At 33.2% G+C, this 13,484-nt stretch overlaps 1 protein-coding gene across 1 annotated transcript in view; it reads right to left on the bottom strand.

Annotated features, from left to right (window-relative positions):
* The window catches only part of KLHL1 (kelch like family member 1), a 185,967-nt gene that overhangs the window by 98,416 nt on the left and 74,067 nt on the right, over nt 1-13,484 (bottom strand). Inside the window, exon 4 of the mRNA XM_021548042.3 lies at nt 5,740-5,936. Within this exon, the coding sequence (XP_021403717.2) occupies nt 5,740-5,936 (197 nt within the window). The remainder of the gene's footprint in view (nt 1-5,739; nt 5,937-13,484) is intronic.

Raw genomic sequence — 13,484 nt, 5'->3', positions numbered from 1 at the left:
TCACTTGCCTCCTTCTTATACTTTGTCATTTTCATACTATTGTTGCTGCTGATGTTCCTTTTCCTATCTCATTGCGGTTTCCTGAAAATTGTTCTTATCTCAACCTTTGACCTTCACCTTTTGTGCTTCCAGTTCACCTCTCCAGTCCTGCTGCAGAGGGAGGGGGAGAGAAAAGGGGAAGGGAGTGAGCAGTGCATGGTTTGGAGTGATTTAGTGGGAACACTAAATTGAGGAATGTTACTCCTTACCATGACTCTAAAGAACTATTAAATTTAAATTGCGATACTAGAGAGTTTTCTTGCCACACGTATTGTCTGACTTTAGTTAAAGCTGTACTAAAACTAACACTGAAATAAACCCCTGATGTCTGAATGTACAACTACAACTCATTAATGACTGTTGTGACCATTTATCAATATGTCAAAAATATTTTTCTTAATTTGAATATGGAGTAACATTACAATGTTTCAATATGCTTCTGGATAAACTGTTGTAAATGGAAAGGAAAGGTTTTACATATCACTCCTCCCCCACTCCAGCCCAACAGGTTTTAACCTGTTGTGAAATTTTGTAACCTAGATAATAAACATAACTAATAAAATGATCACTGAAGCTCTTCGCCATAAAAAAATCATTAAAAATCTGCATAAGGCATACACTTCAACTAAATGAAACGGCTTCCCCATCTGCAGTACAATCAGAATTCTCAGTAAATTAAAGAGCCCATGTAGAGTCAGCACATGTCACTAAGATACTTACGTGCTCATAATTAAGATTGAATAATGTTTTGTTGTGCTGGGACTAATGACCCTTGCAGTGCAAAGCACAGAACTGCATCTCTGAGAAGCTAAACACCTCTTACCACTTCATTCAAAGCACTTGCAAACATTCTGCATCTCCCAGGCTTGGAACTGTAACATATGTTAGGGTCCTTTATATTGCTAACATTATGAGTGGGTTACAGATACATCAATCACTTTATTCATTCATGTTCCTCTGGTCAAGGAATTTTTACTTAGGGACATTCTTCTGCTCAGTGCATCAAAGTAATTTGAAGATTTTACATGTTTATGTTTAGCAATTCATTTTGAAATATGACGAAATAAAAATAAGGGACAAGATCTATCATTTCAACTCTCAAACTGCAGTTTCAAGATTCAAAATTATCACTGAGGCTTAAGTGAAGTTTCCTAAGAGGCGAAGCACTGAAAGATTAAATAGCTATGTCTATGAGATATTTCAATTTTCTGTTTGAAGCAAACAGGTTTAAGTGAAATGGCATGTAATGAGATGAAGAATCTGGTACTATATTTTGGAAGGTAACACTCAATTCCTAAACATTACTTATACATTATAACACAAGCAGAACCATGGCCTTTACTGGGAGAAAGAAAGCATTTGTATTCAAAACCACACCAAGTATGAGTATTTTTTTTAGTATTTTTCCAAGCTTTTAAACCAAACTGCAATTATCTTTTAAGGAAAAATATTACATACTTTTCCTCTTTTGATATTTACCAGTGCACCAAAGTAGTTGTTGTAAGAAGGGCTAATGGTACATTAAAGCCACAGAGTCTATTAATCTAGAATGGTCTATTATAAAACTTCACCAATAAATACACAGTGGTTCAAATTAGAGCATATTTGAAAACATCTTCTACTCTAAAAATAGTTGCATCCCAATGAGGTGGCCATCACAGTTTTGAATTATACTTAACTCTGTTTTCTAAAGAGACAGATAAATCCATACAGGATGACCAAAATTTCTGACAAGTATGACAAAGCAGATAAATTGCAGACTTTAGCGGTTATCTTCCCTATATATGAAGCCCCTTATACCTAGAATAAAGAACTGTCACTAAAAATGCTTGCTTGAAGAAATAATTTGCTTCATCTTATTAATATGTTTCATTTTTCTGTTTTTATGAATTTTTTTAAAGACATCACACATGCATTTAATTCTACACATGCATTTAATTCTAAATCATTTAACTTAACTCTGGCAATAAACTAGGAATTTAAACTTGTCAGATATATGCTTCTGCAGATTGAAAGCTTTCAGAAACTGACAAGCTAGTTACAATCCAGATTGCAATTAAGAAGTACAGAAGTCTTAAATCAAGAGACATGGATATTTATTCTGCCATTTAAATTAGTAAATCCATTAAAAATAATTTAAAAAATAAAAAATCACACCATAAAACACTGGTAGGGCATGTTCATACCTCAGAAATAAAACAAACTACATTACATCTGATGTGCCTAAAAAGAAACCACTGAGAATTTACATTTTTTTTCTTATTAAGTTCTTCATTGCAAAGCTTTCACTTAAAATGAAAGCCATCCAAGTTCCATTTGCCATCCAAGTTCCAGTTCTAAAAAGTACAGGGAACACAATCACAGAAATCTCCAACATTCATTGTTCACCAAATTTTTATTAAATCTACCTTCCTCTTTTCTTCCACCAATCTCATATTTTGCTATATGGCAAATATATTTTCTAGGATTTTTCAAATGTTATCTGGTTTTCCTTCACTGCTTTTCTTATCTTAATTTCCTCAATTTCTCCCTCTTCTGTGAACACATTTACTCTTCCTTGCTTAGATTTTGCATTTCAAATTAATAATTTGATATTTGACACTTAAGACTCCCCCAGTAAACATCAGGGATATTATACTTCTGCCCATGGAAAGACATATATAACTTTATAGTTAACAAATTTTATTTACAGTAGATAGGACATACCTGCAAGCACTATGCAAATAAAAATTTGTATTCTTTGTTTCCACAGATTTCCTGGTTAGGAAAATAGAAGTTATTCAATGTGACAGAAAACATGTCTGAAATTAAAAATCTCCTGTCAACAGGATTCTTAATTTAATTGGGCTGCTCTTTGAAGCTTTTTATTCTTCAGTATAAAGAAGTTTATGAGCTCTAATGTCTTGCCCTCATAATATATTATGTGAAAGCACCAAGCAACTTATGTAACAACAGTGTAATTTAGAACTTATATCAAGTCTGAGACTAGGCAAGAAGATTTCTTTGAAAAATGAAGACTAAAACATTTATGGCGATTCAATGATGCAAAATATTTATTGAAATATATTGATTTTCATTAGAATGCTCTTGTGAAGAAAATTGTGACTTTCTACTTAAAAGTAATTGGTGGGGAAAAGTTGTATAACATTTGCCAGGTATAATGCAGGCAGAGAGCTACTGTTTTATTACTTGTTTTCTTTTCAGATGAATAGATGAATATTCAATTTCAACTATGTAATTAGCTAAGAAAGAAAATTATTCAAAGATTAGATTTAACTTGAGTTATATCTCAAAATTATTACACAATCATATAAGCCATGCCTATAAATCTCTTTTTGCAAGATTATTTTAAAAACTTTGTCTTGCTCCCCATTCCTACATCAGTTCTATATCAGTATAGAACTATTGTTTGAGGTTTTTATCTCAAGCAAACAACTCCACAAGATTCCAGAGTTAAGGAGTACTTTTACTTCCTATTCACAACAAGCTTTTGCAATAACACTATGGAAGAAGATTCACAGAGCTAGAATTTGAGATAGACCACTTTGAACTCTTAAAAGCACCCTGAAAAGCTTTAAACAAAGGACCTTGAAGTTCCCTGGAAAGCAAAAGAACTGTTTTTTAAGGAAACAACGATTTTTCCATCCTTTTTTAAGTCAGCACTTCTCCTCAAGTCCTCTGCATAAGACTGCAGGAGTTTGCAAACAAACTCCCTCTTGCCCTACTTTATGTTTGCCCTCATCACAGCCCATACTACTGTCCTGAAGTCTGAAGGAAAAAATAATGCATTCTGTCACCTAAGAGACTATGCATCTGCTCTTTGCCTGTGCTCCTCACTTTCCTCCCCTCTCTTCATATTTCCAGGTCTCTGGTGTTCCTCTATCAAACTCCTCAGGGTATCTTCTTTGAACTGTGTAAGTTTTCCCTGGCTATGTATCCATGTAGAAGAACTAATCACTTTTCTCTTATGTAGATACTCTTTGCCTGAAAATGCTGTAGTGAAGATAGGCAATAAGGCACTCCTTCCCCACTCACAACTGGTTTTCCACACACGTTAACACAAAGAAGTAAGTCAAATAGATGTGAGATGATTCACATATAAATGAAGTAACACAAAGCCTGTGAAAATATCACACACTATGAAGCTTATCCTTTAGGGTTATGCTTTCATTGGGTCAGAAAAAAACCCTGCCATTTCATGGTGATTTTCTCTTTTTCTTGCAAGAGAAAACATGACTTGTGCATGCTTGCAAGTACCCTTGGAGATAAATCAGAGCTTGTGTGTTAATTACAACTGACTTCCTTTATGATCTGCCATCTTTTGTTGGTGATTTTTCCATTATACATAATTCAGATTTTAGATCTCAGCATTAAAAGAATAATAAATTATATACCTAATATCTGAGACATGGCACAGATCTTTGTGAACTTTGATACATTAGATATGTGAGTCACAAGTCTTCAAATGTACTATGAGTAATTTCACTCCCCCAAAAATATTTCAATAAGTTCTTTTAAAGAATCATAAGCAGTTTTAAAATTTTTGAAATCAATGTTTTTCTCTATTTTTTTATGTTCATAAACAAAACAAACTGAAAATATGAAAGTAATATATAAATCTAAAAAATATATTGATAAAAAGGTTGGATTTTTTCAAAACACATGTTCAGTCCTAATACAATTTCATTCAAAAAAAGATCATATGAATGCTGCTCTGACAGCTTATTTCTCTCTACTAACAGATCAAGGTTAACCTGACTAGTTTGGACCTCTAATACATAGAAATCACAGAACTCACTTCAGAAGTGTAACATGGATATAACTACCTGAACTATGACAAAAACCACAGTTAAACCTGTGAATTGCAATGTGTTATTAGTTACAGAAAAGAATAAATAAAATAAAGACATAAATGCTGAACAAGAGAATGACATCCATTGAAATATACTCTATTACTTCAATAATAATTTCAGAAGAAACCTAAAAAGAATCATTATTTCTCATAAATTATATATAATATAGTTCTTATGTAAGTTTAATTTCATGAGTCAGATGTTTTTAATTTGGTCAAACTTTAAAAAGTCAAATGGCTACTAATATGATTTAATTTCTGAATAAGTAGCATATTTCTTCTTCATTGATTCTGGTTAAATTTTGACATAAATTTCATACCTATTCTGTCACATAAAGGTGGAAAAATATTAAATATTACCAGATAAAATTCCTTATTTCTAGAACTTCCTGTCTTAATCTACTTCACAGATGGATAAAAGGATGACCAAATTCTTGACAAAAAACCCAAACCAACTACCCAACAAAACTCCCCTTCATAGTGTTCCCATGCAGAACAATCACAATTACAAAGCTTCCTTAAAGCTAAATTAAAGTGATTAAAGGGTGTTATAATGATTTACATACACTTTTCTATTATCACCTGTATGAGAAAATGCATCTAAATAAGTTATATACAGTCCTGACCCAGCAAACAGTGCATCCATCATAGAAGGACAATTGTCATAACTTCACTGAAGTTCTTAGGAATCACCACTTCAATGGTTTTCACTTAAGAAATAAAGTTTCATAGAAATACCGAATATAATACAGAAAAATTTCAATCCAAAAACTATCAAGATATTTTTACTTGTAGAGGATATATAGGACTCACAAGGTTCAAATTTACATATTCCAGAACTGCCTTACCATGGTGTAGTTGTGAGCCACCTTCATAAGCTCTGTGCACCCTTGTGCATCAGCAAATGCTCGTATTCCCAAGCAGTTGGATGGGTGCAGAAGCTTCATCAGAAAATGGCAGCAAACCTCTACAACCTGGGGGAGCTGGAGAAGGCAGGCAGCTGCTAGGAGGTTTTCAATGGTGTCTTCTTTTAATTCCAGGCAGCCTAAAAAAAAGTATTGATAACAAATGCAAATTTATTTACTTAGTATTTACAAAACATAGAGTATCGAAAAAATGTTTTTATAAATAATCGCAGGTCTATATAAATAACTCTACAGAAAAAAGGAAGAAAAGACGGATTAATCTCCCTGACTGAACACTCCAGTGTCCTGGAAATTACAGTAATAGAAATATTTCTTTTTCAACTACTATTAATTAAACTATATAACAAGCATAAAAAAAGAGCATGTACTGTATCAAATGGAAGAGAAGACTTGGAATATCTCGATATCAGCCAGGCTGTGGATGGTTTTTTGTTGGCTTTCTTTTCTTTTTCTCATTGAAATTTGCGATAAAACTTGTATTATTTTCAGTGACACAGAGCAAACCTCACAGCCATTTACTTTGCTGAAAAGAATGAAATAACTGCCTAGTATAGTATGAATAAACCCATAAATACATCTTCAAAACAAGGCTTAACAGTATTCAAACGTAGTGTTGCTTATTTGTAATATGACTTTAGGATTAATGTTATCTGAGTAACACATGGCAGGCTTCTCATAACACACACTTCCTCTAAAATAATTTATATTAGTGAAAAAAACCATTAATTAATACTTATATTGCACTTAATTCTGTAATTTCATAAGTTATTACCTTGCACTGACACATTTTTAATAAATAAAAGGTAAAATAGAATAAAATAAACTTTAAAAATAAGTTATTTTAATCTGGTGTGGATTCTCTGCTTGCTTTTTCTACCTCTGTTGGGATCAGGATTGAAGGCATTTGAAAGGATAGTTTATGTTCAGACTCAGGTGTTTACTGTTTCTTATCAATGTTACAGTCTCACAGCCATGAGTTCTGCAGTCTTTCATTAGCAAGGCACAAAGTGGCTATCTCTTTTTACAAGGTGTTTTAAGGCTATATTCTCCAATTAAGAAATGAAACCTAAATTATTTTCTCTTTTAACCCAATAACTGATTAATTGAAGCTCGCAATGAGGGTATTTCAGTCCAATTAAAAAATACCACCCAAACACATGAAGAAGAAGGAAAAAGAACGTAAAGAAGAGCAACCTGCCTCCGCCCTAAAACCCCCATCTTGCTTCATATTTGTTTCTATATCCTAAAACGCCAAACTCTAAATTTTCCATCCTGTGATATTACATACTTCTAACCAACTACAAACCTGTAGTAGTCCTATGCACCTATAGTAATCCCAAAGCTAATAATCAATTTTGGAAGCCTTCTTCACAGTCTCAGGTCAAATGCAGTGCTCCCTTGTGGATCTGTGCCTTTCAGCACAGAAAGCTTACAGTTCTCAACATCCAGAGTTCCACCAGCTGGAATATGTAACTCTTGCTATAATGCTCCTCCCAAACATAATATTAGATTTTATTTTTACATTAGAATCTTAACAATCTCTGACTTAAAAAAACTTAAAAAACTGCAAACAAAATATTAGAAGGATGTTTTTGAGAAGTGAAAAAAATAGGAAAATAAAATGTGTAAATTTAATACAAATTGTTAAAAAATACTTCTGATTTTATTTTGCTGTGCTTGGAAAAATAATTTCCAACTATAAGAGGATTAAGTGTATATTGATTTTTCTTTTAAAACTATTACAGTTCAACACCTAGATAAACTGACTCTTTTCCCCAGACAAGCTTTGTATTCAATGTCACATTAAGAAAAATCTAAAAATCTTAATAATTCTATTGCACAGCACTAAGAAGTTCTAAAATCCTCAATTTCACAATAGCATGCCATTGCAAAGAAAAGATGTTTTATATTGCAATACCAAATTCAAAATACAGTAACATTAACATTGCACATCTGCTCTTTTCTCCTTTCAGTATATCTGGAGCTTTTAATACAAGAGGGAAATTGTGAAGTTATACTTTATTAGATTTAGTTATAATACACCCTTTTGCAAAGGTCAGAGCATAAGATCAAGCGCACAGCCTAATTTCAGTGGGTTTCTCTCCCTATTTTTATTCTTTTACTAATGTCACATGAATTTTTCTTTATGTTATCTAACCTTTTCTCACAATTTCTGTACACCACATCTTTATGCCATGTGATCAGAAGGCACACTTAGAAGTAGGTTCTTGGCTGATCCATATATTCATCAATGACACTCCCACATTTGCTGTATGCCTGCAAGTAATGGCTGGGTCAACATACAAGTCTGGAATAATTACACTGTGAAAAGTGGAAGCATTCAAAAGATAGTTGTTTTCAGGTTAAAACTGACCATCCTGGTAACAGAAGTGAAAAAAATTTTAAATGTGCAAAACACCTTTGAAAATTGGAGGAACTGAGAAATCGGAAAAAAATTAAAAATAATTCTAAATCTCCTTTGCTTACATGCTGTTTATTTTTTCCAATCATGAGCTCAAAAAAAGTCTGTAGCCGTTCAAAACTTATCCAGGTAGCATTTGCAAAGTGATGTTATGTATAGAAAGAATCACTTTCAAAATCCTAACTTTATGAGGAAAGGTAACAGTCTCATGATTTGGCCTTTTTATGGATAAAGGAAGCTACCCTTAGGAGAAGAACCTGAAGAAATCAGTTGAACCTGCGTCAATCTATTTGTTTTCAAATGGAGATACTTTCTGTCCACTTTAAGGTACACTAGTCCTGGTACAGTATTAGTTGGAAAATAGTAGGATTAAAGTAAGTTTAAATCAATAAAAATATTATCTGTTTTATGAATCATCTATTTCTTTATGTAACTAACATGGAAATTTTGAAGAAGATGCTTCACACTTTTATAGAAGAATGTGAACACATTTCTGCTTTACATTTTAATAGAGGAAGTAAAGATACAATGGCTTCTGGGATATCTAGGGATATGAATATATTATAGCTTGACTTACTTTCAACAAAACTCATAAATACGACTTTACTACTTAATAGATCTATGATAAAAGTTAGAAAAGTACACTCCATATGAGTTAGTTATTATTTGTTCTTCATTCTTTTAGCTTCAATGATGGATAGGTTTTTAATCCATCTAAATATCTTCCTAGTCTTACTAATCTTCTTTTTTAAACATCAAGACTCCTTCATAAATTTGTTCACAAGGTCTGTATTCCCTTTTTCAGAAGAGTGCTATGACATTTTTATTCAAATTCCTATGGCATATCAAGTATTTAGCATGGTCAGAGTTTGATAAAAGAAAGCTGTTAAGGGGCTCTGTATATAACACATGAAATCTTCAAACAGTTTCATATTGGCAATTAGAAGATCCAAGCATCTATTTAAAAATGTTTAATGGGATATTCAAGGGGCATTAATATTACTGCTTCTTCAATTTACCTCCCCCTCACATTTTTATGCAATAAAAGCTTGAACAAGTGCCTTAGTCTGAGAAAAACAAATTAACTAGAGCTTAAAATCTCCTTTTGTATTACATTAATTAAAATGAAAAAATAAGAGGAAAAAAAAATCAGAAGAACTTTAATGAATTCTAATTGTTATTCTAAATTATAGCTGTATTTGTGAAAAATTTTATGTGCATTGCTTATGCAGAAATTAAAATGTCTGTCTTTAGCATGCATTCTCACAACAACTACATAAATTTTATTGCCTCATTACCAAATGTAAAGCAGAGATAATATAAGAATTCTCTGAGATTCTTGTTCTGTTGCTAAACCTTTTCCCAAGTTCAGGGACAGTTTTGTGTTGGAGTTGGTTTGTGGGTTTGTTGGTTTGTTTCTTTGGTTGTTTTTTTTTTTTTTTGGGGGGGGGTTTGGGTTGGTTTTGGGGTTCTTGTGTTTGTTTTGGGTTGGGTTTTTTTTTTTTTTTTTCTTTTATTCTCTCTTCTACGTTATTGACTATACTTTAGAGCTATTTTTGTTTACAGGAAACTGCTGCACCTTGTCCCACCTTTATATGCTGCTAAATAAGGTCAGTGTGTATCACAGGAACAACCTCCCACACCTATTGACCAACAGATTGAACCTCTCTGGTAGGACAACTCGGTAGGTACACATCATTTCCTCTGTGTATAAGCAATGAATTTTAATTTGTAACACATCATAATATCATTTTACATCATGTGTACAGTAGGTTTTTTTTTTCTCTTTTGTAATTACACACTTAACCCACTCATAGCAAGACTCCTCAACATTCCTAAGAGTTCTGTGTGTACAAAGGAAATCATGGGAAGTGTCAAGGAATTAGAAACACATGCTAAAACTAATTCCTTTTAACCTGTATTTATCTTTTTAACCTTTCTATTTCATGTATCTTGATCAGTTGTGTGGCATCTTTGATACATTGATGAATGGAATTACTTCTATATCAGTTTTAGGAGGTCTAATTTTTTTTTTTTTTTGAAGGCAGTAAATGGTATCAAGATAATATTCATTCATCTTATGCATAGTAGATTAATTGACTACAAAAAGAAATTGCTTTCTTGAAACAGCATCTAATTCCATTGAAGACTTGAGAAAGGTTATTAGAAAGGTGCTATGCCTCACACAGCTATGATAAACCCTTTTGCCATTGCTTATCTTAATCATTCCAAATCTTAGGTACTTTTAGGTAGTCAACTGATCTAGTCACCCAAGATATCCTTTTACAGTTCACAGAGAGAAATAGGAGGTCTTAGAACAGTTTTCACCTGCTCTGTTTCAGTCATATAGTAAAGAATGAGATTAATCACTCCCTGAATGGCTATTTCTTGATTTCAGCTACAAAAGAAGCACCTTCATTTGACTTACTGAGACACTACTGATATTCATATTTGTTGGCATGAATTCAGTTCCTCTGCTCCCAAACACAGTACTGGAATCATTAGAGCCATCAAGTTTCAGGTGATTAAACACTCTGGGTTCAATTCTGATGATCAGCTCTCTCTGTTATGGTCAATTCCTGACAGTGACATAGTGTGTAAAATTGTCTCATATGTCTATCCCTGAACACCAGTTAATGAAGAATGCTATATAAAGTATCTTTTGTGTAGCAGAACATCTTTTAGCCTCCAGTTTGACCTATGCCTTAAAAGATAAATTCTACATTGTATTGTCTTCCATACTTATTATAAAGGTAAAGATGTTTTCAGAAAAGAAAACAGGATGCAATATATTAACTTAGCAGAGTTTCTTCTGATCAAACTGTGTTTTATTTTCAATTAATTATTTGCTGCAAATCACATTCATCAGTTGTACTTGAGGAAGAAACCTTTCTGTTTATTTAGGGTTTCTGTTTATTTAGAATCATAGAATGGTTTAGGTTGGAAGGGACTGTAAAGGTCATCTAGGGGAGAACAAATCGGGGACAGACCAGAGAGCACAGTGGAGCTTATGGGATGTGATGCTCTGGCTTTGGTGGGATAAAGACCCTGGGAAAAGTGACCACAGATATGAAGAGGAACTGGGAAAAGAACTGTATATGTAACTATCAAGGTCTTTGAAATGATGTCGTTTTGTAAGACTGCCAAATAGTGAGAACAATAGGCTATCTGTAGCTAGTGGGAAATTTTTGCTAAAAGCTGTGGCTGTCTGAAGCTGTAACAGTATAAAACTGCACTTTGAGAACAGTACTGAGACTTCAATAAATGACTTAAATGACTTCAACTCCAACTTCGACTTCAACTCCAACTTCGACTTCAACTCCTTTTAGCTCAGGCTTTGGCTTCTTGCTTGGACTACTTTTTGCACCCCTCCTTTGAAGTCCCACCCCTTAGTTGCATGGCAATCATCTACTTCCAACCCTCCTGCCATGGGCAGTGGCCAGATTTCCTTCACCCAGCCTGGCCTTGAGCACTTCCAGGGTGGGGCATCTCCAGCTTCTCTGGGCAACCTGATGCAGTACCACACCACCCTCACAGTAAAGAATTTCTTTGTATTATCCAATCAAAACCTACTGTGTTTCAGTTTGAAGCCTTTATCTCTATGTGCTCTTGTATATATTCCCACTCCATCTATTGTAGGCTCCCTACATTTAAGTATTATAATGTATAACATAATTTCATCAATTATTTCAGAGACATAAATATGAAGCTTGTAAAAAATGAAAAAACCACCATCACAATAATATTTGAATTCTTATAAATTAACTAGATTCACTCTTTAAAAATATTGTATAATTATTTGCACCATAATGACATATCTTTTGAGTAAGTGGACTAAACTGTCCTAATCATGTGACCTTCGTCAGTACTGTCAGTCCCCTTTATTTAAATAGCATGGAAAATTACAACACTGCAGAGTGATAAGGAAATGTTATTAACAAATTAAAATCCCCCTGATCAGGAAACTTCTCACAAACATCTGGCTAAAGATCAGAAAACTATATTAACCAAAATAATACACAACATGTTACCTTTTCATTTCCTGTTCTGAAAAAAAAAAAAAACAAACCTCAAAGCTACAAACCAAAGCACCTCTGTTGTATAACTGAAATGTCAAGTTTTAAAGAAAATTTGTCTACTGACTCATACACATCAGCTTTTTAGAGAGAGACATTAAAATGTTATTTTCTCCTTATGCTAATCACGTGCCTTAGCTCATTTTATACACTTGAACTTAGTCACCTGTAAGATGTACATACAAATAACAGGACTAAAAGCAGTAAATCACTTTAGCTGTGAGCCTTATCTTAGTAAAACCTTTTTATCAACTGTGAAGCACTATGTTAGCACTCTGGGATAGAAGATATGTTTTAGTTAGAGAAAAATTGTTAAAATATGAACATCATTCAAGGGATTACATGCTAAATACTACTGGTTTGTACTTGCACAGATGACCATTATGTTAGCAATTTTGTCACTGATAATTCAGCCAAAATATATAGGCATTGCATTTGGAAATTTTAAGCTTAATTATGTATATAAATAGAGGAATAAAAACTCACAGGTTAAAACAAAGGAAAAAAAAGCCAAGATAAAAGTTACCTCAAAAAATACATAAATATAAACAGCAATTACTAATTAAATTTCAAACAGTACAAATCTTGCACTCTTTCACAAAATAAGCTCGGAGATGACAAGAATTACTCCAAAAAGCTCATTTAATCTATAAGACCTTAGTTCTTAGTTCCTCTTAACTGTTTTTAGTTAATCCATGTCAATACTTATGTTTGCTTCCAGATTGTATGTTCTTCTCATCATGCTGCACACATTAAAAGGCATTCCAGGAATTTATATTTTGTAAACAAAAGCAAACTTCAGCTTGAGGTGAGGGGCGGAAGTTTCCTTCCACAAGACTTGTATCAAACATTGAGTACATCTTGGAGAGATACAACCTTTCTATTACACTAAATAGTCAAGCCTTGGCCTCTGGTGGGAAAAAAATTTAAAAAAAGGGATTAAGCATCTCAAGGACAAAGGAGCTCAGCTTTCAGGTTTGAAGGAGCAGTATTTTATTCTCCATATCTGAAGCTAGCTCAGAAGCAAGAGCACTCACCTCTGCCAGATAAGCTTCTTAACTTCTGAGGTAATGATTTGGCAGCTTGTGTTACAGTAGCACTGAGCAGTTCAAATGCATGTTTAGAGAACAAAAAGTTACAGAAATGGAGGCGTCAATTGCCAAGAAAAT

This window comes from Lonchura striata, chromosome 2 (assembly GCF_046129695.1).
Source record: "Lonchura striata isolate bLonStr1 chromosome 2, bLonStr1.mat, whole genome shotgun sequence".
Classification (NCBI taxonomy): Eukaryota; Metazoa; Chordata; class Aves; order Passeriformes; family Estrildidae; genus Lonchura; species Lonchura striata.
Note: the sequence above shows the minus strand (reverse complement) of the source record. Positions and strands in the feature narration are given on the sequence as shown.